Genomic DNA, 26,889 nt, shown 5'->3' with positions numbered 1-26,889 from the left:
CATTTATTGCTTGATGTTAATTCTGTCACTTGGCTAGGGTAGTATCTATGGGGTTTCTATGCTGTAAAGCTATTATTTTTCCCTTTGTTAAAAAATGTCTTGTGAGAGAATACTCTGAGACTGTGTAAATATTTTGTTTCTTCATTAAATGTTGCAGACATTTTAGCATCCATTGATATTGCCAGGAACAGCTATAACTACGATGGCTGCCAAATGGTGATTTCTAACTCTCCTCATTCCTTCTACATTTATTAGGTTGTGCTTTATTGTAAGGAAGAGCTTTCCCTTCTTTTTTATTTATTGTATTTATTTATAGCCACACGGACTCATGGATTCTTACTTTGTTCTATGAGTTATAATCTGTTAGTATCATTTACTTATTTTAATACCCATATTGTCCCATATTTGGCCAGTGGGAACCCTTCAAACTGGTTCCTATGTCTTCATCATAATTGAGCACTTACTTACTTTTTGGCATAAGAAGATGTTCTAAGCTCATCTTATACTTATTCAATCCTGGATTCAGTTATTTCTCCAAGAAGCCATATATTTTTTTTAAGCAGAGAATTGTATTTGGAAACCAAAATGTGGGTGCTAGGTGTGCTCCTTGTTTTAGGGAATACAGAGAAAATGTTGAAGTTCTTCTTTACCACCTGCCTTCCTAGCCCAAGACCCTCTCCAGAGGTAACTACTGTCAACAGTTTGATTTCTATCCTCTGGTTTCCTTGCTGTGCAGTTTTATAATGGAGTTGTACAGTATGTACTGGGCAATTTCCTGTTTTCACTTAACAATGTATCTTGAGATTATTCATATCAGATTATTCATACAGAGCTACTTCATTCTTTTAAGTGGCTGGTTAGAATTACATAATGCAGACTTCCCATAATTTTTTTTAACTGTTCCACTGTGGATATTTTGATTGTTTATTTTTTAATTCTAAGCGTTTGAGTGGACTTGCTGTGAATATTTAAAGCTGTTCATGTTTCTCTTTGATTGCTTTTGTTGCTTCAAAGCTGAGAAAGTTATTCCTTCACAGACTTGGAAAATGTTTTATTCATTATATTACAGTATTTGAAGTACATGTCAAAAAAGTATTCAACTCCTGGGTTCATGTGGTGCTATTACTTGACTAAGATACTGACCGTATTAGGGATTGTTGCTGAGGGAACACAAGACAATGAGAAGTGGCCCTTATCCTCTGGCTGGAGAAGTGACAAATGACAGGATCCAGGAGCAGATCCAAAGTGCTAAAGATGGGGTGCAGCAGATAGTCATTTGTGCCAGGAGTCGATGGCATGTGGTTCTTGAGAGCCAGGGCCATCTGGACGTCTTCCTGCACGTGGAGTGAGCTGGGTCTGGATGGAAGTGAAGAGTTGCCTGAGCCCTGGGGGAATGGCAGGGAGAGGGCACAGTATGAGCAGAGGTGTGAGCTGTGGGAGCGTGAGCCGTTGCGGGGGCCAGCAGTAGGCTGGGGCAGACCTGAGGCCTCACTGTGGTGGAGTCATGGGAGATAAGCTGGGAAAGCAGGATGGTACTTCGATTGACATGGGCTTAGAATGCCAGACCGAGTATCGCCAATCAGACTGAACATAACCATCACAGTCATCTAGCTGTGCAGTTTTGAGGTACTGCCAATGGATACACACGAAAAAAGAGTGAAATAGGACATTTATTTCTAAGCCAAATTTCAGAAAACATAGTTAAAAAACTTTTTTAGTATAAAAGTAATGTATGCGTATTGTAAAAAAAGAAGCTATAAAGCATTATCCAAGCATATAGAAAATGAGAGGGCTTCTGATCCTACTCTGTATTATCTATTGCCGTGTAACAATATTAGCACAAACATAGTGGCTTAAAACAACGCAATTATTTTCTCAGTTTCTGTGGATGAGGAGCCCAGGTACAGCTTCACTGGATCCTCTGCAAGGCTGCAATCAAGGAGTTGGCCAGGGCTGTGTTCTCAGCTGAAAACTACCGGGGAAGGATCTGCTTCTAGGCTCACATGATTGTTGGCAGCTTTCAGTTCCTTGCAGGAAGTCAGACTGCTGGCCACAGTTTTTTGCTGGCATTCTCAGCTCCTTGCCACATGGACCTCTCCATAGAGTAGCTCAAAACATAGCAGCTTGTTTCATCAAGCCAGCAAGGGGCTGTGCTAACTAGTAAGATGGACATTACAATCTTACATAACATGATCAGGAAAGTGACACACTGTCACCTTTGCCATATTCTAGTAGAGGCAAGTTACCAGTTCTGCCCATACTCAAGGGGAGGGGATTTATACATGGGTGTAAGTACCAGAAGGCAGGGATTATTAAGAGACATTTTATAGTGTATCCCCACTTTCACCACCAAAAAAAAATACAAAAATACAAAAATGAAACAAACATTTTTTAGAGTTACCATTATTAAAAGCAAATTCAAATTCTGTGCACTGTTTTTCTCTGTCTAGTAGTAATTTGGGAGAGGCAAGAGCAAAGGGTGCCTGGGAGCCAGGGAAGAGCGCTATGCTTTGATTCCTTCAAACATCTGTTAAACATGAGGAAGAGCACAGAGCATGGAAATGGTAATACCAGTAACTGTTTGCAAAGATTGATTTCCATATGACTTTCTAAAACAGGAATAAATGGGTTTCTACCCCAGAGGCAAATTCCATTATCCCTAGCGTTTGAACCGGGCTCCCAGGAGGTGTTTGTTTTTTTCTTAAAGTTTATTGGGGTGACAATTGTTATTAGTTACATAGATTTCAGGTGTACAATTCTGTATTACATCATCTATAGATCCCATTGTGTGTTCATCACCCAGAATCAGTTCTCCTTCCATCACCATATATTTGATCCCACGAGGTTTTAATGTACGTATTTTCTGCTCTCTGTCCTAGTAACTGCTCCCATCTTGACAAGGACTCTAATATTCCAAGAGTGGATGACGTCACTTAGCTGGTGCCATCAGTGACATAAGTTCCAAATGAACTGTCCTCCCCTTGGGAAATATACACCTATGTGTGAGACTTGGAATTCATGTAGACAGTGGCCAGCAGGCCCGTTTGACAGCCAGAGGCTCTCCTAGTTTCTCGACCATGCTTCCATCACCATGTTTCTTTTGTCACTGGAACACCTTTCTGAGGAGGAAAATATTATATGAAAATATAAAAGAATTTTTTTCTACTATGAAAATAATATGGCTATTGTAAAAATTAGAAAATATGGGAAAGTAGAGAAAACTGATTCTTTAAAAATTTCTCATTTATTTTTTAAGTTTTAGTGGTTAAACATTTATATAATTTACGAAGTGGCCCCTGAGTAAGTCTAGTACCCACCTGACAACACACATACTGTGCGTGTTTCTCCAAAAATAAGACCTAGCCGGACAATCAGCTCTAATGCGTCTTTTGGAGCAAAAATTAATATAAGACCGGGTCTTACAGTAAAATAAGACTGGATCTTACATTAATTTTTGCTCCAACATATGCATTAGAGCTGATTGGCTGGCTAGGTCTTATTTTGGGGGAAACACGGTAGTTATTACAATATTATTGACTATATTCCCTTTGCTGTACTTTACATCTCCGTGACTGTTTTATAACTATCAATTTGTACTTTTTAATCCCTTCACCTTTGTCACCCAGCCCACCAACCGCCTTCCCATAAGGCAGCCATCAAACTGTTTTTTTTTTACTTAAAATCCCTTAACCAAAAAGTTGCCATTATTTACATTCTTACAATTCTAAAAAACTAACATATACTATTATATTTATATGTTATTTTTATATGTATTCTTATGTTTTGCTTATAACATATTTTGTGGGGTTTTTGAGCATAGTTATAGTGTGCATATTTTGCTTTTTTAATTCTTTTAAAATGTAAAACACTTTTGCTGGTTACATCATTTTACTGTTGCTATTGCGCTTCTATTAATTACCATTGATATTCAGTTTTTGATTAATAAAATGGGCAATTAGATGTTAAAATTTTGCAAGTTATGCCACTGATACATGGATTCCTGGCTGGGATTATGCATAATTTTGATTGTTTTCAGTAAATTACTGTGAGGTCAGTGACAACCATGACAACTAATGCTCAAGTAACCTGTTGCAGTTAATAATGGTTTTCTCTTCTATTACCTCATGGAAACATGTGGGAGCCTTGTGAAAGAAGTATTTTTATTTCCACTTAATGATGAGGAAACAGTCTGGGAAAGGCTCTCTTGTTTGATGTAGAAGTACACAATAAGTACTGTAAGAAGAAAAGAAAGGAACACATTTTCTATTTCATTTTGGAATAAGGAGTGAGCAGAACCAACTGTAATACAAATAGAAAGGGACAGATACTACAAGATTTATTTTCCATGACATGCTTATGGGAATTCAGAGAAGACAGAACAGAATGTTTTCTGCCGAGAAGCCAAGGAGAAAGCATTGTGCAAGGCGGTGCATTTGAATGATTACGGCTTGGTTTGCATATGGGAGAAAGGTGCCAAGCAGGGAACCACGTGGACTGCACAGGCTGACCTGGCAGCTTTCATTGTGCATACAGACAGCTCATTGTGGCTGTTGTCAGGGAAAAGTAAGATAAAATTGTGAAGTCTGGAGAATTTTTCATGCCTCTAAAAACTTGTTGGGTTCAAAATTAGTACAGTTTGCAACACCTTCATGAAAAAGGAACAAATACTTAAGTCTTGGGGTGTTTATATATCTTTTCTTGCTGTTGTTTCATTTTTATTTAACATATAACTCTCATTATTAAAAAGTTGGCTTTTAATACTTTTATTACTGTAGAATATTTTTTATCTACTTTTTGATTTGTGGGTCTGAAATTATAATTAATCGTATAATCTATCAGATTTTGTCACAGGCTATTTGTGACTGATTTATACCCTATTTGCTGCTTTCTCACCCTGGTGCTTGTGTTGATTGTTTTTCCTCAACAGTGGGTTACTGGCAGGCTTATACTCAGAAGGGCTTGCATATCAATGAGTAATACTTCCCTGAGTTGAATTTATGGGGGAATCTTTCAGAATTTCCATGGTTGAAGATTCATAATTCTTAAATCTTCTTTTAATGTTTACTCCTTCAGGCAAAAACCAGCAACTGATTTTTGTCTTATCTATGTTGCTGTCTTGAAAGGGGCTCTTGGTTTGGCCAGGGGCTTGGTGACAGTGACACCTGGAAGTGTCTTCTATGTTGGGGAGTTTCTCTGCTCACGTGAGCCGCTGTGGTCCTAGGCCGCCTCTCAGAGGCAGGTGGCCCACTACGTGCCAAGCTTGCTGACCTTTGGAGGCCCTGCTGCTCTCACCTTCTGCTTAGCTGTGAGGAATCAAGTTTGGCTTTTGGAGGGAGGAGTTTTTATCATGCCAAACTAAACTTACTTTCTTTTGAGAGGCTTGCAAGATTGGAAGACCAGTTGTCTTAGTCCATTTGGGCTGCTATAACAGAATACCCCAGACTGGGTGGCTTATAAACAACAGAAATTTATTTCTCACAGTTGTGGAGGCTGGGAAGTCTGAGATCAAGGCTCTAGCAGATTCAATGTCTGGTGACCTACTTCCTAGTTCATATTGTTCTCACTGTGTCCTCACATGGTGGAAGGGGTAGGGGAGTCTTTGGGGTCTCTTTTATAAGAGCACTAGTCCCATTCATAACCTAGTCCCCTCTCAAAAGCCCCACCTCCAAATACCATCATATTGGAGATTAGGTTTTCAACATACGCATTTGGGGGATCTATAGCACTATCAGACCAGGTATATCTTCATTTCAGCAGGTGGTTTGACCACATCTCTCTTGAAAACGATCTGTGGACGCAGGAAATAGCTACATGAGTGCGTTGGTGATCTTCATAGGTGAGATTGAATAGGCTCAGGCACCTCTGCCCAGCCGGTGTGGATTAATTGGTCAGTGTCAGCCTGAAAGGTGTTCTAATGGCCATCTACTGGATCTTTATCAACAACTTGGAAAAAGACCTAAGAATACACAGGATTACAGAGTTGAGAGTTATGAAATTCTTGGGCTAAAATAATCAGATGGACTTTGTTAGCGATAAATGTAACTTCCAGTGTATAGTTTGAGAAAACTCTTTGGGGAAAATGGAAATGCAAAGACAACACAGAGTTTAGGATTTCGAGGGCCTAAGCTTGTTGTTTTCCAGCATCGTATAATATGATTTAGTTGCATTAGTAAAAGTGAAATGTCTTAAACAGTGGAGGTAATAATCCCAGGGAATAGCCGTACTAGAAATCTTGTGATTGGTTTGGATGTCACAGTTTTAGAAGATGCAGACAAACCTGAGTGCTTGCATGGCGCTTTGCCTCCCAGCCAGAGCTACGAGGGCTGGTTCAAAGGCTGTTTCACCTTGGTTGATAATTGTAATGGCTGTCTCCAGCTGCTCCATAAATGACGTAAGCCTATTTATTTATAAGGTATATTTTATATTTGAAATGGTCGGCTTTGTGCCACATATATATGTTGTCTATAGCCTCCTAGGCAGCTCTTTGAAATAGACGGTATTATTCCCTTTTGTAGATGAGAAACTGGATGATCAGATTAGTTCAAAAAAAATATGCACAGCTTATTTATGCAGCGAAGGAAGGATGAGGTAGGATTTAAAGTTGGGCTGTTTCCATGATAGCATGCTGCCTCTGGCATGGGCATGCAGTGAGGCTGGGAGTGGTGGGGCCCTCTGCTCTCCTGCTAATGAACAGGTTAATTCCTGAAAGGCTGTTCCCATTTGTTCATAAACACAAAATAGCAACATGACACGTACATGCCAGACACTTTCCTAGGATCTTCACATGTAATTGATTTAATTCTCACAAATCAGTGAAGAAGTTACCATTATTATCTCCATCCTGCACATGAGGAAACAGGCAGGTGACATAAGCAGAGGAGCCAAGAGTTGAACCAGGCTGTCCAGCGCCGAGTCCACACTTTTAACTACTGCCCTGTCTTTGCCTCATCCACACGATCAGCATGTGTACCCCGGATGCAAAGTCTTCATAGAGTTGGTCCATAGTTTTCATACTCAACTCTTTTTTTTAAATGTACATTATTTTTATTTTTTCTTTAAGTATAATTGATATACAACATTAGTTATATTAGTTTCAGGTGTACAATATCGTGAGTGATTCAGCATTTTTATGCCTAACAATGTGCTCACTCCAGTAATTCTTAGTAATCGTCTGTCAACCATGCAAACTTAAACCACAGGATTACAGACTATCTCCCTTCACGTTTTTCACCCCCACCCCCTGGCTCTCTGGCAACCATCCCTGTGGTCTCTGTTTCTATGAGTCTGTTTTTGTTTTGTTTTGTTTAGTTCATTTGTTTTCTTAGATTCCACATAGAAGTGAAACCATATGATATTCTTTCTCTAACTTACTTCACTTAGCTTCATACCTTCTAGGTCCATCCATGTTGTCACAAATGGCAAGATTTCAGTCTTTTTTTTTTGCTGAGTGGTATTCCGTGTGTGCGTGTGTGTCACATCTTGTTTTATCCAGTCGTCTATCGACGGACACCTAGGTTGCTTCCATATCTTGGCTATTGTAAATAATGCTGCAGTGAATATAGGGTGTATGTGTCTTTTCAAATTACTGTTTTTGTTTTCTTCTGATAAATACCCAGAAGTGGAACTGCTGGATTGTATAGTAAATCTATTTTTAGTTTTTTGAGGAATCTCTATACTGGTTTCCACCGTGGCAGCAACCAATTTTCAGTCCCACCAGCAGTACACAGCGCTCCCTTTTTTATCCACATCCTCACCAAAATATGATATTTGTTGACTCTTTGATAATAGCCATTCTGACTGGTGTGAAATGATTATCTCACTGTGGTTTTTATTTGCATTTCCATGATGATTAGTGATGTTGAGCATCTTTTTATATGTCTTTTAGCCATCTGTATATCTTCTTTGGAGAGATGTCTTTTCGTGTCCTCTGCTCATTTTTGGGTCGGATTATTTTTTTTTGTTATTGAGTTGTATGAGTTCCTTATATATTTTGGATATCAGCCCCTTATTGATATATCATTTGCAAATCTATTTTCCCATTCAGTCTTTTGGTTTTGTTTATAGATTCCATAGCCGTGCAGAAACTTTTCGGTTTGATGAACTCCCATTTGTTTATTTTTGCTTTGTTTCCCTTGCTAGAGGAGACATATCCAAAAAGATATTGCTCAGGCTGGTGTCAAATAGTTTACTACCTATGTTTTCTTTTAGGAGTTTTATGGTGTTAGTACTTATGTTTTAAGTCTCTAATCCATCCGGAGTTTGTTTTGGTATATGGTGTAAGAGTGTGGTCCAATTTCACTTTTTGCATGTAAATGTGCAGTTTTCCCAGCACCACCACTTGTTGGAGATCGTTTTCAATTCTTAAAATTTTTTAAAAATTCAAAAGATGTTTATATTTTAGTATTCTTTTTTGGCATTATAAATAAGTATGTCACAAACCTGGGTTTTAAACACGAGTCAGAGGATGGCTGAGTTTACATGAACTTGATTGCTGTAGTCAGGTGGTGGCAGGCATTAATACTCTATCGCAGACCTTCGCTTTGTTCACATGCAGTAAGTGGAGTTGTCTGCAATACTTTTTTTAAAAAAAGATTTTATTGGGGAACAGTGTGTACTTTCAGGACTTTTTTCCAAGTCAAGTTGTTGTCCTTTCAATCTTAGTTATGGAGGGTGCCGTTCAGCTTCAAGTTGTTGTCCTTTCAGTCTTAGTTGTGGAGGGCGCAGCTCAGCTCCAGGTCCAGTTGCCGTTGCTAGTTGCAGAGGGCGCAGCCCACCATCCCTTGTGGGACTCGAGGAATTGAACTGGCAACCTTGTGGTTGAGAGCCCACTGGCCCATGTGGGAATCGAACTGGCAGCCTTCGGAGTTAGGAGCATGGAGCTCTAACCGCCTGAGCCACTGGGCCGGCCCTGCAATAATTTTTGAAAGACTGTGTCATATGGAAGAGGAATTATTAGGTTGTACCGTATGAAATGGCCAATATTTAACCTTTTTAACCTAAAAAAGTGACAGATCTCTATGGTTCAAACTCATTGGACCAAGAAGAGGAAATTCCAGAGAAACCGTTTGTATTTAGTTCTAAGAAAGAATTTTAGGATATATTGGAGGTTTGAGTTTTGAATTTCTCCACTGACATGCTTGTCCTGTACAACTATTAGTCTGAGAAGTATGTATTCCATTTTACTTTGTTGCTTTTTGTTCTCTTAACTGCTTCTAACTATTTTGAGCTTCTTAAATCTCTTGTCATGGATAGAAAATGATTTTAAGGTATTTTGCTTTGGGATGTGTGTGTCTGTGTGTAGAATATTGTACTTTTTAAAATTGCCCATATATTATAACAGCATGTATCAGATCATAAAGCCCCCCAGTTTTACAATCATTCCCTAGTGCTGCATTGGAAATAGAGTATGATTTAAATTGAGTTTACGAATTTTTAAAATTCCTTTTGATTCTGGAATGGTACTTGAAAAGTAATCATAACATTTACCAGAGATTCAGCACACTATCTGCTTCTAATGGAACTTCTGTCATTACATTTAGGAAAAATTTGATTCACTCAAGAAAGGCTATTCTTGGGTGACCTATTCTGTAGAGTAGGAGTGACTTACTTGAGTTTAAGGTCATTGCTCTCATTGGGGTGAGGGCATTGTGGAGGGAGTCTTCAGTAAACTGATTAAAAATTTTTTAAAAATTTCAGTTACAATGACATACAATATAATATTAGTCTCGTGTACAGCATTGTGATTAGACATTTATATAACTTAGGAAGTGATCCCCCCAAGTCTAGTACCCATTTGACCCCATATATAATTGTTATACTGTTACTGACCATAATTAAACTGATTTTCTAATACATGTGAAGGCCTTTTGACACCTTTACTCTTTGTCATTGAAGCATAGACAGACCATTGACTTCTGTTGATTTGGTTTTGGGAGACTCAAACTTTGTTGTCTCTTGAATTTAATCATTGAGTCCTCCAAGTTCTTCTTGAGCTCCATTCAGTTCATTGCCTTTTTTTCCCCCCCTTATAGTCTCTGAGTCATTTTGATCAAAGTACATGGTAGTGAAATCTCAAAAAAGCTCAATACCAAAACCTTTGTAACAGTTACATTCTCCTTGTGCAAAAACTATCGTAAGATCCTTTAGGTTTAATAAAGAGATCCCATCAGAATGACCCTGGTTTTGTCTACACAGAGAGGTACCAGAATGGTGTTGAGTCTGAATCTGGTCCAACTCATGAATAACAAGTGCTGGGTTGGGATCCTGATTTTTGTTTTTAGTATTTTCCCTTGTTCTTTTCCCTAAGTCTGAAACCATGAGAACTTATATGGCATCTTTATACAAACAAACAAACAAACAAGCAAACAAAGTTGATCACTTCTTTCAAAAGGTGTATCACAGTTGAGTCTCTGTTATTTACCCTGAAGTTATATCCATTCTCTCCAAAGAGTAATCTTGGGAGGTAATGGCAGTCTGATTGATGCCGCAGCTTTGTATGTATGCTACTCTTTCACTTTCTACTGCCATGTGTTAATGTGTATATTGTAATAATTAGGTAAGCACAAGGGATCTTTGTTTTTGTTTTTCAGTAACAAATACTTTTAAGAAAACAGATGATTTCGTGACATCGAAAGCACCAGCTATCGACCTAGACCACAAATTTAGGTGCAAGGTTGTGGATTGTTTAAAATTTTTCCGCAAAGCCAAACTGTTGCACTATCACATGAAGTATTTCCACGGAATGGAGAAGTCTCCAGAGCCAGAGGAGAACCCAGGAAAGAGGCATGTCCAAACGAGGGGCTCTTCAGCTTCAGACAAGGCCAGCCAGGAGAGCCTGACCAGGAAGCGAGTCTCTGCCAGTTCCCCAAGTAAGTATTTTCATTTTGTGTTGTGTCTGTATCACCGAGGGTGGTTCTGCTGCTCAGGTCACAGTGCTTGCATTTCTGACACAGAAAGCAGGTATTAGGTTGGTCTGGTCCAGTTGAGTCCCAAAAGATTGAAAATGACAAGTGATCTCAGGAGTTAACATCATGGAGCTGTGGCCCTCCTGGAAGAAGTAGAGGTACCTAACTGTTGTTCTTACCTCAGTGTCTTGCTGCTCAAGTTACCTTGAGAAAGTTGCTTAGCCTGTGAAGGACAGTCGCTTAGACAGTCAAGGAAAGAGAGCTCCTTCCAAAGCCAGCACAACTTGTGCTCAGAACAGCATGGGTGCTATTCCATTACCCATCCCTGCTGGTAGGACAAAAGGAACAAAAGAACTAAAAGGTGACATGATTTTCTTGTGAGGTCCAAATTTGAGTCTGATTTCAACATAATTGCAACTGAAGACATTTCCCTGTAACACTGTTTATTTATTTTTCAGTTACAGTTGACATTCATTATTATTTCATATTAGTTTCAGGTGTACAGCATAGTTAAACATTTATATAATTTATGAAGTGACCCCACCCCAGTTAGTTTAGTACCCACCTGGCACTATACATAGTTTTTATAACATTATTGACTGTATTCCTATGATTTGCTTTACATCCCTGTGACTATTTTGTAACTACCATTTTGTACTGCATCCCTTCACCTTTTTCACCCAGCCCCCCAAACTCCCTCCTATCTGGTAATAATCAGTTTGTTCTCTGTATCCATTTCTGGTTTTTTTGTTGTTGTTTGTTTTGTTCTTTAGCTTCCACGTGTGAGAACATATGGTATTTGTCTTTCTCTGACTTAATTTCACTTAGTACAATACCCTATAGGTCCACCCATGTTGTTACAAATGGTAAGATTTCATCCTTTTTTTATGACTGAGTAGTATTCCATTGTAGATATGTACCACATCTTCTTTATCCAGTATTCTATTGATGGACACTTAGGTTACGTCCATATCTTGGCTATTGTAGACAATGCTACAGTAAACATAGGGGTGCAGATATCTTTTCGTATTAGTGTTTTGGATTTCTTCAATTAAATATCCAGAAGTGGCATTACTGAGTCATAAGGTAGTTCTATTTTTAATTTTTTGAGTAACTGTTTTCCATAGTGGCTGCACCAGTTTGCAATCCCACCAACAGTACAGCACTGTATATTTTACATAGAAACTATAATGGTGCTAGTAAGGGTTATGTTTTATTACAGATACCCTGTTTTGGAGATTTTTTCTGAAACTTACAGAAATTGAAAAATTACACATTTCTGGGGAACTGCAGAAAAATTAACGAGTTTCCTGTAAATTCTATGAGCTTCTCAGCATCTTTTTACCTGAAATTGTAACATTATGATATATGTTGGAAGCTTATAGCTTCGCCATTAAAATACATTAGTTATTAGATGGCATGTACAACTCTGGGTCATCTGACAGCAGGTATAAAATCAGGTTTCAGGACAGTAGGTCAGGGCCATGCAGACAAAGGTGGTCTCTGACCCTGTGTGTGAAATAGACAGAGTTGCCATTTGGTATAATTAATAAGCCTGGGTGATTGATTTTCTACTTTTATGTACTGTCCTCGGATCTCATACTAAGTCCTCACTTAATGTTGTCGATAGATTCTGAGACTTTAAGTGAAAGGGTGTATAATGAAGCCAATTTTACCATAGGCTAATTGATCTAAAGAAGAGTTAGGTCCTGTTTCTGCCACTGACCAGCAGGTGCCTCAGTTATTGTCTTCTGTGTACTGGGGTCTAGACCCTCATCATGCTTCTGGCTATCAGTGAGAGCAAACAGCAGGGGGTTAAGATTCCACAGGCCCCAGAACTCCAGAAGGCACCCCCCTGTTCCAGGCATCTCCCCTCACTTTTCTCCCTTCAAAGCCTCCGTCTGTTTCCTCATGGTTTTGCTGGTAATTGACTAATCCGATAACTAAATTTTATAAGATTTGAAAGAATAAAACCAGCTCAGTCACTTGCCTGTTTTCTTGGCATACCTAGGTTTCACTTCAGATTTCTAAGAGAGCCTTTATCTTTTAGGAGTAGCATTTCAGACAGTTGTGGGGAGTTCAGTTGAGGACATATTTCAAGGTGAGACTCTGACACCAGGCAGCCTGTGTCCTGGACTTGACCTTATGCTTAAGTAGAAGACAGAATATTATAGAATTTGTGCTGCTTGGGGATAATTACCTTAAAAAAAAAAGTACCCCTGTTATGCTGAGTGCTCTGATTATGGCAAATAGAAACTTGGATTCTGATGGATTTCTCAGATGGAGATTCCTGGCTCTTCTAGTCCGTCAGGACCAGAAAACACTCTGCAGAGACTTTTTTTTTCCTGCCAATAACCTTGAGCAGGAGAAGCAGTCGTGATCTGAGAGTCTATAGACCAAATCTTAGTAGCAGTCCTGCTCCTGTCTGCTTGTGATCTGAGCTCTTCACAGATCTCATTTTCTCATTTCTAAAGTGATGATGTCAGACTAGGCATGAACGAGACAAAGCCCTTTCACATGGGGAGAAAAGCACAGAAACAGATACAGTGAAAAGGGCTAAGTCTTATATCAGGGACACATAAAGTGCTGTCGGAACACAGATTCAAATTTTGCATATAGAGCAAGGGTGGGATGTCGAGAGGAGGAGGTGACATTTGAGTTAGGCCTGAAAGGGTGAGGGTAGGACCAGAAGGCAGGGGGATGGGAAAAGGTACCCTGTGCTGGGAACAAGCAGAGCAAAGGTTCAGGGGTATTGAGGGCAGCAAACTGGCATGATCATCTGTCCCGAAGGTGCCCCTCTGACTCAGGCCTTCATGGGTTTCCTCTTCCCTCAGCGAGGCCTTCAGTCCCGTAAGGGAATTTGGAAGGTCAATTTAGATTTGCTTTTCCAAATGAAGTTTCTCAGAATATCAGAATGTATTTAATAAATTCTCTTCAGGGACAAGTTCGGGCTTCCTTGGTATTTGGGTCTGATTCTGCATAAATGCATTCAGTCTTGACTAGAGGTTTGGCCCAGAAAGAACATTCTAGGATCAACGGGAACCTCACCTGTGCTTCTTACCTGTTGTCACATCCATTTGGTTCATATTCTACCTCTGGATAAACCTTGGCTTTAGGCCAGAATGAGCCCTGGGACACCAAAGTGGGTACTTCTTTGTCGCCATCTGTACCTTTTCTTGTGGTACTAGACTGGCCTTCTCACAGGGATGTGCCGTCTGTCCCCTTAATGGGAAGAGAGCAGTATGAGCTTAATTAGGATACAGATTACGATGCTAAAGTAGCTGCTTCAATAAGATAGAAGTTTATTTCCCTCTCAGTCCAGACTGCAAGCTCTTCACTTAAAGTCACAGAACCTATGTGCGGTGGCTGTGTGAAGTTGTCTGAGGCCAGCCTTCTCCTCAGTGTCCCAGCAGGCCCGAGGAGTGGCTTTCCTCTGCATGGTCCATGATTGCTCACCACCTTGCCTGTCTTCCAGCTGCTGGGCAGGGAAAGGGAGAGCATGCCTCTTTTTGTAAGGATATAACCTAGACTACCCCACGTCAATTCTGTTCATATCCTGAACCTCTGGTACTTGGCTATCCCTCAGTCAGGGGAAGCTGGGAACATGTTCTCTTTTCCTGTGCATTAAGTGGAGAAATGGGTATTGGGAAAGGCATAGCAGTCTCTGCCATGAGCTAAAGCAAAAAAGAAAAAGAAAAGAAAATGCAGGGTTCGAGGGAGGGGTTTATTGGCGGGCCCTTTTGGGCTGATGTCTGGGGTCAGGGACTGATGGGAGATGAGGCCAGGAAGGTGGACATGGTGACATGATGGTGTTAGGCTGTGCGCATCACTTCTCCGATAGGCAGTGAGAAGCTGATCGAGTCATCCCTGCCTCTCGTGGAGGTCAGACACGATCTGGTCTGCGCTTGCCCCAGCTCTGTGGTGTACAAGCTATTCGCCCATGGGGGAGGGGGATGTTATTGTTTCTTCTTCCTTCCTGGAAGCAGCAGTCTGGTGTGATGATCTGATGGAGAAATAGGGAGCAGGCTGTGCAGAGGGAGCAAGAAGGTATTTCTCTTGATGGGAGTCTGCAGCCTGACGAGAGGACAAGTGGCCATCCTGGAAAAGCCTTGCCCTCCTCAGGTGACAAGCTGTTCTCTGATCCAGAGGACTGGCAGGAAGTCGCTCTTGGTCCAACTGAATCTGGGCATTCAGGACAAAGCCCTACAGCCAGGTACATGTTCTACGGGTCGCGGAACAGTTGGCTAAGCTATTTGAAGAGAGAGCTGATAGCAGACCAACGCCACTTTCTGGGCAGAATGTCACAAACAAGATAATAACAGCTACTATTTGAATACTTGCCATGTGTTGGGCAGCATGCCGAGTTCTTTACTTGTAGTGTCTTATTTAATCCTCAAAACAAACGTTAGGAGATGAGTACTATTGTTTCTACTTTTTTTTTTTTTTTAAGATTTTATTGGGGAAGGGGAACAGGATTTTATTGGGGAACAGTGTGTAGTACTACCAGGACTTTTTTCCAAGTCAAGTTGTTGTCCTTTCAATCTTAGCTGTGGAGGGCACAGCTCAGCTCTAGGTCCAGTTGCCGTTGCTAGTTGCAGGGGGCGCAGCCAACCATCTCTTGCAGGAGTCAAACTGGCAACCTTGTGGTTGAGCCCACTGGCCCATGTGGGAATCGAACTGGCAGCTTTTGGAGTTAGGAGCATGGAGCTCTAACCGCCTGAGCTACCGGGCCGGCCCCTGTTTCTACTCTTTAGATTGGAACTGAGGTGCAGATGAGATGGATTCACCTGAAGCAATGCCTACATATTCAGCAGGTGGTGGAGCCACGGTTTGAATCTAGTTGTACAGCCCATACTCTCACCTCTAGGCTCTGCTGTATTTAAGGGAAGGATACTCTGCCCCTGGGACCTGGACTGGGAAATAAGAATGCCTCCCTTCACGAGACTTCCTGTGCATGTGGGTAATCTGAATGAGTGCTGCCTGTTGTCCCCTTGTCTGCCCCTGTTCCTCAGGGACTCACGTGGGTTACCTTAGTAACAATTCTCCCTGTGAGCTCTGCCACCTAAGGCCACATACAACTTCACAGTCTTCAGCCAGAAGCCAGGGTGAGCCTCTGAAGGCTTCTCTCTTCCCTCTTCCCTCAGGGAACATGGGCTTCTATAGAACAACTGGAATATCTCTTCTTTTTGTCTTCATCGTTTACTCCTCTAATTGAAGCCTGAGGAGGAGCCTCTTTAAAGCTTAACGTGCCCATGTTTCTGACCCATGTTTCTGACCCACCGTTAACACTTTGGATGCTTTTAGTTACACCTAACAGGGAGTCCAGGGGAGGTACAACTCCAGGCCTGCTGATTGAGGACCCAGTGTCTTTCCCTCTCGCCTGTCACTGCGGTGTTCAGGTTGAACACCCTTGTGGTCATAGATGGTAGCCAGTATCGTTTAAGGCTCCGTGCTGCTTCCTTCAAACCTAACGAGAGTAAGAGAATACCCTTTTTATTAACATTGGACCAGAGTCCTAAGTTTGGGTCGGAATAGTCCATTCTTGTTCCTGCCTTCGGAACTAGTTGGCCCAGGCTCAGACTATGTAAGCCTGTCACTGACACGCGGGGCATGGGGTTACTCTTACTGGTTTACTGAGTGTGGAGTCAATGCTGTCCAAACCCTTTAGATGCTGCACAGTGAGGTAGGGGTAGGAAAGGTTCTGGAGGTGTCCACCATGTCTACTCCCCCAGCAAGCACTATGTGAAAGGAGAAACGTGCCCCGCCAGGGAAGGGTGGTGGGGGTAAGCTATGGAGCTGACCCATGCCCTGTGCTCGTTTCCTGTTACGGGCTCGGGACTTGGAGGCCCACGTGCTCTGACAGGTCTCACTTCTCCTTTTCTGTACATTCATTTATGTGATCTTGCAGATTCTCTGAATTGCACTTCCTTCTATATAAAGTGGTAATGATGTTAAGGTATTTGGATTTTATGCAAAATTGAAGTTTACCAGTTTGAAGTAGTGAATTATAAAAAGTTTTATGTACAAAATCTGAATTAATGCAGATCCCAAGAAACTGAGAAAATTCATCAACTACATGATTTCAAAGCTGGAAGGCCAGTGAGAGTGTGTTCATTATACCTTTATTGTACGAGAATATTAATCATAAATTGTGTGCATTTGAATAATGTGGGGTCTTCAGGAATCCCTTGTATGGAATGACCTGCCCCATCCTTCTCTCACTGCCTGTTGTTCCCTGAAGGTGTGATGCTGTATTATAAAATGTGAAATGCAAACAAGGTTGGTTTTAGAGAAGTGCAAAGGCACCCCTTACTTAGGTGCCAGGGCAGGCCCTGGCTTTGGCAGTGTAGACCTTACGTGTTCACCTTGAGCTCAGGGATCCAGGACCTAGGTGACACCTCTTCTTCAGCCAGTTCTGCTACTGACTGGGTTAATGCTGGTCGCATTTCACTGAACTAATGCATACGGTTACTTTAGTTTGGAGGCTATCAAGACCTGGATTTACAAATTAAGAACTCGATTGGGCAACAGTTTCTGTATGTGTGTGGGTGAAGGTACATCACGTCCTATTACTCCTTTACTCAGATCCTTCCAGAAGCCCCCTCAATCCCTCATGGTGAGGCCAACTTCCTTATAAGGCCCTGTGTGATCTGCCTCTACTCTGCATCATCATCTTTCCCTCTACCTAATTCTAATTTCAATTCCAATGCAGACATACAGGCCTCTTTGCTATTTACTGATGTCAAGTTCCAACTGTTCATTGTTAATATATGGGAAAGCAATGGACTTTTGTATATTAACCTTATATCTTGTAACATTGCTATAACTACTGTTAGTTCCAATTTTTGTTTTTTTGTCAATTCTTCGGGGTTTACCACATAGCCAGTTATGTCTATGCAGATAGTTTTATGTCTTCCTTTTCCAATCTGTATTTTATTGTACTAGCTGGGATGTTTAGTATGATGCTGAGCAGGGACAAAAAGTTTGGATGGGAGTATCAATAACTTAAGGAGTTTTGCTGTGGAGAGTAGCAGAGAATGAAGTTGTGGTATTTGGAAGGTTTGAATTGGTCGTTTTTCATGGGTAATTTTATGTTTTGTGAATTGAAAAGGAAAAAAAGAGTTAAAAAAAAAAATCCTGACACGCAGGTCACACCTGAAGCCAATTAAATGAGAATCTCTGGGGGTGGGACCTGGGCATTCACTTTTTTTTTTTATTAATTTTATTGGGGTGACAATTGTTAGTAAATTTACATAGATTTCAGGTGTACAATTCTGTATGACATCATCTGTAAATCCCATTGTGTGTTCACCACCCAGAGTCAGTTCTCCTTCCATCACCATATATTTGATCCTCCTTACCCTCATCACCCACCCCCCACCCCCGGCATTCACTTTTTAAGTCTCCCCCAGTGATTGCAGTATGTGATACACCAGTATTGAGAAACATTGATCTAAGTAAGGTCAGTAAACTTTTTCTGTAAAGGGTCAGACAATGAATATTCAGCTTTGAGAGTCACAAGGTCCCTGTCTTCACTACTCAGATCTGCTGTTGAAGCATGACAGCAGCCATAGTCAGCATATAATGAATGAGCGTGGTGTGTTTCAGTAAAATTTAGGCACAATAACAGGCGGTGGCCAGAATTTGCTGACTCCAGGTCTGAAGGCTAAATGATGGAGGAGGGGATCCAGAGCCATGAAGGCGATGGAAGGTGACCTTCCAGGCAGAACAGACCCGGAACTCTGTTCTACCACCTATTTTCGTTCATTATGTTGGACATGCTTACTTAGTTAACAATAAATACCCAGAGTAGAAAACAAAGCATTAGAATGCCAATACTTACACTTGTATTTATTTCTAGCTGCAAAAGACAAGGAAAAGAATAAAGAGAAGAAATTCAAAGAGTTTGTGAGAGTGAAGCCAAAGAAGAAAAAGAAAAAGAAAAAGAAAACCAAACCTGGTAATGTTTCCCTAGGGTTTCCTTACCATGCAGGGGTGGGCCACGGGGTTGCTTTCTCCCCAGGCCTGGCCTCCCAGCCTGCACGGAGGAGAGGAAGGGCCAGCAGCCCTTTAATGGAGCTTGTGAGCTCAGCCGAGCATGGGCCCTGGCAGGGGAGGAGCCCACTCACCCCGGAGTTAGAAGGCCACTGGCATTTAGAAAAGCCCTCCCTTGGGCTGCACTGGCCAGTGTGCCCTGTCACAGGGCAATACGTATGAAAGCCTCATAGTAGCAGAGGGTATGCAGGCAAAGGACTGTATTTGCGTACAGATGCAACTCGAACACATATCTGAACCCTTTTAGGAAAGGATTCACTTCTTGAAAAGAATATGTCTAGCCCTCACAGAAATGTTGGGTTTGTAAGAAAATCAGTGTTTCAATCTTTCAAATGTGGCTAAAGGGACACCACATTTTATTCTCAGTGTATCTTGTGGCTTAGAAAAACAATCTTACCAGAAAAGGGGGAAGAGAGGTGATGAGGAGGAGGACGCTTTTGGTTTTGAGGTCCTCAGAGATAGCCAGCAGAATTAATCTCTAAGTCTCTCCTCCACACCCCTTTGTACTCGAATTGCTCTCAAACCTTTGAGCTGTTTGAACAGTGGTACCGCTGGTTGGATGGGATTGATTCTGGAATGCCCTGATGATGTCTGGGGGTGCTAATTCCTTCCTGATCCTGTTCTTCCAGAATGCCCCTGCAGTGAGGAGATCAGTGACACCTCCCAGGAACCCTCTCCACCCAAAGCATTTGCTGTCACCAGGTGTGGGTCTTCACACAAGCCGGGGGTCCATATGAGCCCACAGCTCCATGGCTCAGAATCCGGAAACCACAAAGGGAAAGTGAAAGTATCCGGTAAGGGGGCCCTGCTGGCTTGATCATTTCCATCGCACTACAGTCAGAGAAGGCTGGGTTTATGTGGATACTGCAATCTACTCCCTAGGCTCTCTGCAAGCATAATCTGTTATATTTTTAAAATAAGAAGTACATCACACGAAACAAAGGCCATTCTGTACCTTCCCTGAACTTCCCTTCTTTCCAACTTTGCTCTTAGTTGAATGTCTTTTAGGGACCTCCAAGCTGGTGTGTCCGTAACCAAATCCATTATCCCCATCCCCTTGCACACCTGCCCTCGCTTTCCTCCATTTCTTGTCTGATGGCCTCTGCATCTGACCTGGTTGCTCAGGGAAATCTGAGTCAACCTTGAAGCTACCCCTTCTCTAGCAATTTATAGGGTGATTGTGAATTTTAAAGGAGTTAATAAACATGTAGAAAATACTTAGAACAGTATCTGGTATAGAATAAGTGATCAGTAAAGGTTAGCTGTAACTGACTAAGCAGATTCTAGTTCTGATTACCCCTGGAATCTGCCCCTTCTTCACTCCCCACCATCTACAGAGTTTTAAAGGTGACTCTGGATACAGACTTGACTGTAAGTCAGGTCCGGGTTGGTCGGCTGGGATGAAGTTGAAGAACATGTGTGAGTCCTGAGGGATGGTGACCTATACGTTCATGAGGAGTTGCAGCTTTGCAGAGATGAGCTCTGTGACCTTGAGCAGCCACTTACCTTGGGCTTCTCAGTAAAATGAGGAAGTGGAGTTCAGTTCACTGCTAAGTAACCCATATTGTTTGGGCTGTTACTAGATGACAGGCCCTAGGAACAGATTGGAGTCTCCATTTCCCAGCTCTGAAAGTTCATAGAGTAAGTCTGTGAGGTCATTTCCACTGTTGACAATGTAGGAGTTTGAAAAGTCTATAACATAATTTAAAATAGTGGCTGTTGTTTTCCCTTTTTTCCCAGAGGAGGATAATCTGAGTGAGTGCTCTTCTGAGAGCTTCCTTTGGAGCGATGAGGAGTATGGGCAGGACGTCGACGTGACCACCAACCCAGACGAGGAACTGGATGGGGACGACCGCTATGATTTTGAAGTGGTCCGCTGCATCTGCGAGGTTCAGGAGGAAAATGACTTCATGATTCAGGTAGGTAGAGCTTCCAGGAGACAGGTATAGAGAAGCGCAAGTTGGTCCTTGGAGGGAATTTCGAGGGACTGCAGTTGGAGGCTTGCAAAAATAACAGGTCATGTCAGAAGCCCCAGGTAGGCAGTGTTAGCAGTACATCGAGTTTTGCTTGTTTGGTTCAGTTTCCTCCGAATCTCAGGCTGGTGTCAATAGCCTGTTATAGAAGAAGAGAGGACTTGAGGGATCACTGAGTCTACACCTTTCGTGCTCTGCTTGGGGCAGTGGGGACCCGTAACTGGGAAGAGCCTTGCCTGTGGTCACACAGTGAGGAAGGAGTTGGACAGCAGCGCCCTGAATCTCTGGCAGTTTAATCTTCCTGCGGACCCGTACCTTCTCTCTGAGGGGAATTTTCTTTATGGCCTAAAGTCATGGAGGCCAGTTTGATAACTTGTCTGTTTCTTGTTTTTTATTTTGCTGACACTTGTATCTGTCATTTCCATCGCTGGGAGGTGCCTGTGGGCTGGGCCTCCCTGCCTGCTTGCCTCTGGCCCTTCTCTTGCTCTTAATCACGGTTCTGGTGGAGGTGGCTCCTCTCTGGCTGACTACAAGGGCTGTCAGAAATACCCTGCATGTCTTGGCAGCTGCCTGGTTGTCCAGAGAAGGTGAGTTTCTTAGTCATGGTTATACTGGTTAGGATTTGGGGGGAGTGTCTTTCCTTTTGAATAGCCTTCATGATAACCTCTGGGAATTCCGGGTACATACATGAATGGTCTCAAATGCTACCTGATACGATGACCTTCAGGATGCCTAGGTCAGCCGTTTTCAAACTTGTTCAGCATCAGAACCCCTCTCTTTGGGTTTCTGTGAAAGAGGAACCGTTCTCTTTCACAGAAACCCAAAATGTATAACAGGTAAAAGCGGTCGTTTTGAAAGCTCCAAATGGATAATCTGCACTTTGAAGTTTAGAAGTATGAGTGGTGGGCCTGTTCCCATGAGGTCGGATGCGCAGCCACGGTTGGGATAGTTGACGACTTGGAGCATTTCAATCGCTTAGTTGTTTTTCTTTTTTTGTGAGATGAGCCCGATGCACGTGGCCTTTGTATGGGTGACTTTCCTGAAGCAGCATGCTGTGCAGTCACTTTGATTAATCAGGATGGGAGGAAAAGCTTTGTTCCAAGGACAACGTAATACTGAGCTAGCCTAACAGTGCAGAATTATAACATTAAGCTTGGAACACGTTTCCCTGTGCATTTTAAAAAGGATGTTACAGATTGTTAGTTTTTATCCTGCCTCTGGGTGTGTGCTTAGTTCCAGGCCTTGGAAGCCTGATTTGGTCCTCGTTTGTCCCTAGACATCTTTGGTGAGTGAGTAATGGAGGTGGCCCTGCCAAGGCTATTCCGGCTAATTAGCATGAGACCCAGTGCTGACCCACTGTGGTCCTTTATAAGTAGCAAGGATCGCAGGGTGTTTGGGGGATAGAGCTTGATGTGCCATTCTGTGCTATATAAAGAAACAAAGTCGGGAGCTAGTGAGGCCACACCAGCTGTCACATGGCAGAGTCAGGAACTGAGCTCCATCTCTTGCTTCCCAGGGCCTTCCCCTCAGCTCAGCTCACACTGTGCCTTCCTATCTGGCATCGTGGTGATGAGCTCACTTCAGGACTTGTTGGGTTTTGTTGTAGGCTTTTCCTGCTGTCCAGCTGGCATTGTGTTATAGAGGGACAGGTTCTTACTTTTCCTTATCATTGTGAGCAGTGCACCTTTTCTACTGAGTAACTTTTAGCAAAAGGCGTAAATTTAGAAGGAGCTAATACATTTAAAACTTCTTCAGTTTATTCATCGTCTAGTTTTAAATGTATTCATCATGTAGGAAGGGTCAAATAATCTTTTCTTAAAACAAATTTTTAACTTTGATAATTTGTATAACCCTAGAATACATTGAAAGTTTGTTTTCTAGAAGATGCGTGCATTAATTTTAATTGCTCCAGGGCAAACTTTTTCTTAAAAGACCAGATAATAAATATTTTAGGCCTTGAGGGCCATACGGTCTCTGTCCTAACTACTCAACTCTGCCCCAAGCAGCTGTCGGCAACATGTAAAATGAATGAGCATGAGTGAACATGTTCATATAATACTTTATTTACAAAAACAGGACTCCATCTGATTTGTGGGCTGTAGTTTGCCGACCTTTGCCGTAGGCCAACAAAAATATATATTAGGTGCCAAACCCCAGTAAAGATTGGGTACCAGTTTTAACAAGGAGCCCATTCAAAAAGTTTTGTTTGTTTTGAAATTCGTGTTGTTTATTTGTTGCTAGCGAATGTAGTCACATAGTTCAAAGTCTAAAACGTAAACATAGGTATACAGAGCAAAGCAGCCCCCTCACCTGTGTCCCTCAACTACCCTGCCCTGTAGGCAGCCTCATCACCTTTTTGTATATCATTCCAGAAACATTCTGTGGCTACACAAGCATTAACAAATATATTCTCTCCATTTTTCCTCCTTTTTTTTCCGCAAAGTATGCATAGATCATTTTTAAGTGTATGTGGAATTAAGTGAATTGGCATTGAGTACATTCATATTACTATGCAACCATATTTCTTTTTAAACACAAATGTTATTTTATATGTAGTATTTTCAATATCTTTTTTTGAAGACCATTCCATTTTCAAACATAAAAAAGCTTCATTTTTTTTAAATGGCTGCATAATGAATGGATGGATGATCATTTATTTAACCCTTCCTCTGTTGATGGACATTTGGATTGTTTCTAATCTTAAGTGATGTAATGAATAATTTTGTGTAAGTATACCTGTGGGACCAAGTTTTGGAAGTGGAATTCCTGGACTGAAGGGTATGTGCATTTATAATTTTGACAAATACTACTATTTGTCATAGTATGATGTGAAGCCTCCCCCCGGAGGCAGAATCAAAGAGCAGTCTCACCAGCACCCTTGTAAGTACAAGGTACTGTTGAACTTTTTTATCTTGGCTTTTCAGAGAAGTGGGAAAAAACAGTTTATTAATATAGCCATTTCGTGATTTATTTTTAAATAAACGTTTAAAAAATTTCATAATTGTAGCATTGGAAAATGCAGAAAATCACAGAAAAGAAAACAAGAATTGCCCAGATTATTTTTGCCTTGGGATAACCAGTTAATACGTATTTTGGAATACACACATACACATGCATATACCAGGGGTGCCCAAAAATGTATACACATAAACTTGTATTCATCTTTTGTTATTGATATATATTGAGTATTACAATTTTAATACAAATTTTTCCTTTCTTAAAATGTGTATACATTTTTTGGCACCCTCTGTATAAATAAAAATTATGCTCTATAAACAGTTTTTCATGAGAATAACACTTTCATAGTGAAAGTAGTAAATGTTTATTGGAAAAACTTCAGGCAGTACATAAAGGTATAAAGAAGTGATTGATGTTTACATGTAATCCCCGAATACTGTGTATGTGTTTATTAGTCTTGTTTTATTTCACATTAATTTATATTAATTCAGGTAGTTGTACATTAATTTATTCTTTGGATAGTTCATTTGAACATCTTTTTATTTAAGAATTAGGTTTTTTTCCTTTGACTCGTCTGTTCTTGTCCTTTTTCATTTTTTTGTTGAATGGTTGCTGATTTTACTACTTTGTATAAGCTTTTTGTAGTACCTTTTTGAATTTCTGAGAACAGTTAGAAATATTTGTACCCACTTTGTCACCTCTATTTTGACTTGCCTTACAGACTGGTTTTTGTGAGGTCAAGTATATTAACTTTTCTTCAGTGGCTTCTGAAATTTCAATAATAGTTGCTTCCTCATTGGAAGTTCATAAAAGTTTATAGAACGGTTAATAAAAAGAATTTTCTCTCGGTTTCTTCTGGTACTTTTGAGGTTTCTTTTTCTTTTTCCTTTTTTTTTAACCATATAAATATTTGAGCCACCTGGAATTTATCCTGGTATAAGGTGAGACCTATGACTACTACCCAGTTGTCCCAACATTATGCCCCACCAATTTCATCTTTATTTACTCTTTCGGTATGTATTTGGATCTTTTCTGGATTCTCTCTTCTTTTCCGTCGATCCATCTGTCTATATGTTTACTTGTATAATTCTATTTTAATTACTGTATCTTTGTAATATTTTAAAAATACCTTGTAGGGCTGGTACCCTCTTCTTTTTTACAAATTTTCTGGCTATTAATTTTAAAATCAGCTTTTATCTAGTTCCAAAGCTATTCATTTATAATTTTATTGGCACTGCATTATTTTTATAGATTAACCCAAGGAGAAATGACATGCTCATGATAATGACTCTGGCTGTTCAGGAATAAAGTACACCTCACCATTGACTTAATAAGTCTCTGTGTCCTCGAAATAGTATTTTAAAACTTTTTAAAACTCTTCATAGAGATGTTGCATGTTTTATTCTTAGATATTTTATCTTAGATGTTTTATTCTTAGATAGTCTTAGACTTATTCTTATTTTATTTTTTCTGTTATTCTTGTTCATTTCTAAATTTAAACTTTTAAAAAATGAGTAATGTATTTTAGCCAGACCCACATGAAAAAAGTTATTCTGAAATATTCAACTTGGCTGTATTTGATTCAATTGTGGTGAATCCTAGTGCTTTTTTTTTTTTGAACTGCTTCCTCCAGATAGCTTTCTTTCTTTTTTTTTTTTAATTAAAGTTTATTGGGGTGACAATTGTTTGTAAAATTACATAGGTTTCAGGTGTACAATTCTGTATTACATCATCTATAAATCCCATTGTGTGTTCACTACCCAGAGTCAGTTCTCCGTCCATCACCATGTATTTGGAATCCTAGTTCTTAAGACACTTACAAAGTCAATGCTGAGAGACTTTCATTCTTATTATTAGTCTGTGGTTTTTTGTGTGCTGTTAACTGCTTTTGTTGTCGGGCACTCTTTCCTTTCCCTCTGAACAAGCCTTAGTGTCCTCATTGGAAATTGAAGAATCTGGACCAGATCTTCATCTGAAACCTCTCTTCCAGCTCTGCCCCTGTCGACTCTGATATGATCAGCTTTCTAGAGGGTTTCTGTCTGCCCACGACAGCCCTCTTACTGACGGGGACTGTCTGACTCCAAGTGGCTGAAGACTTGCTGAGCTTTGGCCTTTTAATCCCTTGTGTCCAGGCTGGTGGTCGACCCATAAGGCCATGTCAGGAAGCTCACTGTCCACCTTCCAGAGCTATACTTTTGGTTGGGTACAAAGATTTAGGGTCATGGTTTGGAATTGCTTCAAGTACTATCCGTGGTGGTATCTGTTTTTTCCTTTCCATTTCCTCCTCTGGGCCTTTAGCCCTCAGGCTTGCTTACTGTCCTCAGGTCTCCCAAGGCTGCCCTCATTGTCTGCCCCTTTCTTTCCTTCTGTGCCTCCTGTCCCTCCTTCTCCTTCCTCTCCCATTGCCCAGGGAAGGCAGTGGAGTCTAGGAGTTAAAAGAACTAGCTTTGCAAGTTGCCTGGCTTGTGTTCTGATTCACTGTTGCTTCTCTTCCGCTGTGTGACCTTTGGTAAGGTTTAGAGAGAATAAATGCGAAGTGCCAGCCCATGGTTATTCCAGGAGGCATCAAAGTGAATTAGCCTGCCCATTGGTAGTAGTAGTAATAGGCTCTTAATACAGTAAAGCTGTTTTCTGGGCTGTGAGATAGTTGCTGCTGTACATGACCCATTGATTCGTCATAAACAGCCCCTTGTGGTTGGTTGGTAGGACTAGTATCCCATTTTGCAGATGGGGAAACTGAAGCCCAGGATGGAGAAGTGACCTGTGCAAGGTCACTTAGCTAATGAATGAATGAACCAGAATTCAAACTCAGGTTTTTGTCATTCCCTGTTAACCTTTCCTTAAGGACTTGAACAGTTTTTGTGTGTCCTCATAAAGTGATCAGAACAATGAAAGCCTATAGAAATGGAAACGAAAATAGTCATTTTTCTGAGACCAGCACTGTTTAAATGTTCTTCATCTGTGCTGTTCAGCACAGTAGCCATTAGCCTTATGTAGTT

The 26,889-nt window shown here is 41.0% G+C and overlaps 1 protein-coding gene across 2 annotated transcripts in view; it reads left to right on the top strand.

Moving 5' to 3' along the window:
- PHF20 (PHD finger protein 20) overlaps positions 1-26,889 on the top strand; it is a 117,670-nt gene that overhangs the window by 74,685 nt on the left and 16,096 nt on the right. For both annotated transcript variants that reach the window (XM_081034645.1, XM_081034644.1), the window contains 4 exons: positions 10,590-10,868; positions 18,766-18,864; positions 19,589-19,753; positions 20,700-20,878. In XM_081034645.1, coding sequence (XP_080890771.1) covers positions 10,590-10,868; positions 18,766-18,864; positions 19,589-19,753; positions 20,700-20,878 — 722 coding nt within the window. The remainder of the gene's footprint in view (positions 1-10,589; positions 10,869-18,765; positions 18,865-19,588; positions 19,754-20,699; positions 20,879-26,889) is intronic.

The sequence above is a fragment of the Rhinolophus hipposideros genome (assembly GCF_964194185.1).
Source record: "Rhinolophus hipposideros genome assembly, chromosome: 22".
In the NCBI taxonomy this organism is placed as follows: domain Eukaryota; kingdom Metazoa; phylum Chordata; class Mammalia; order Chiroptera; family Rhinolophidae; genus Rhinolophus; species Rhinolophus hipposideros.
Note: the sequence above shows the minus strand (reverse complement) of the source record. Positions and strands in the feature narration are given on the sequence as shown.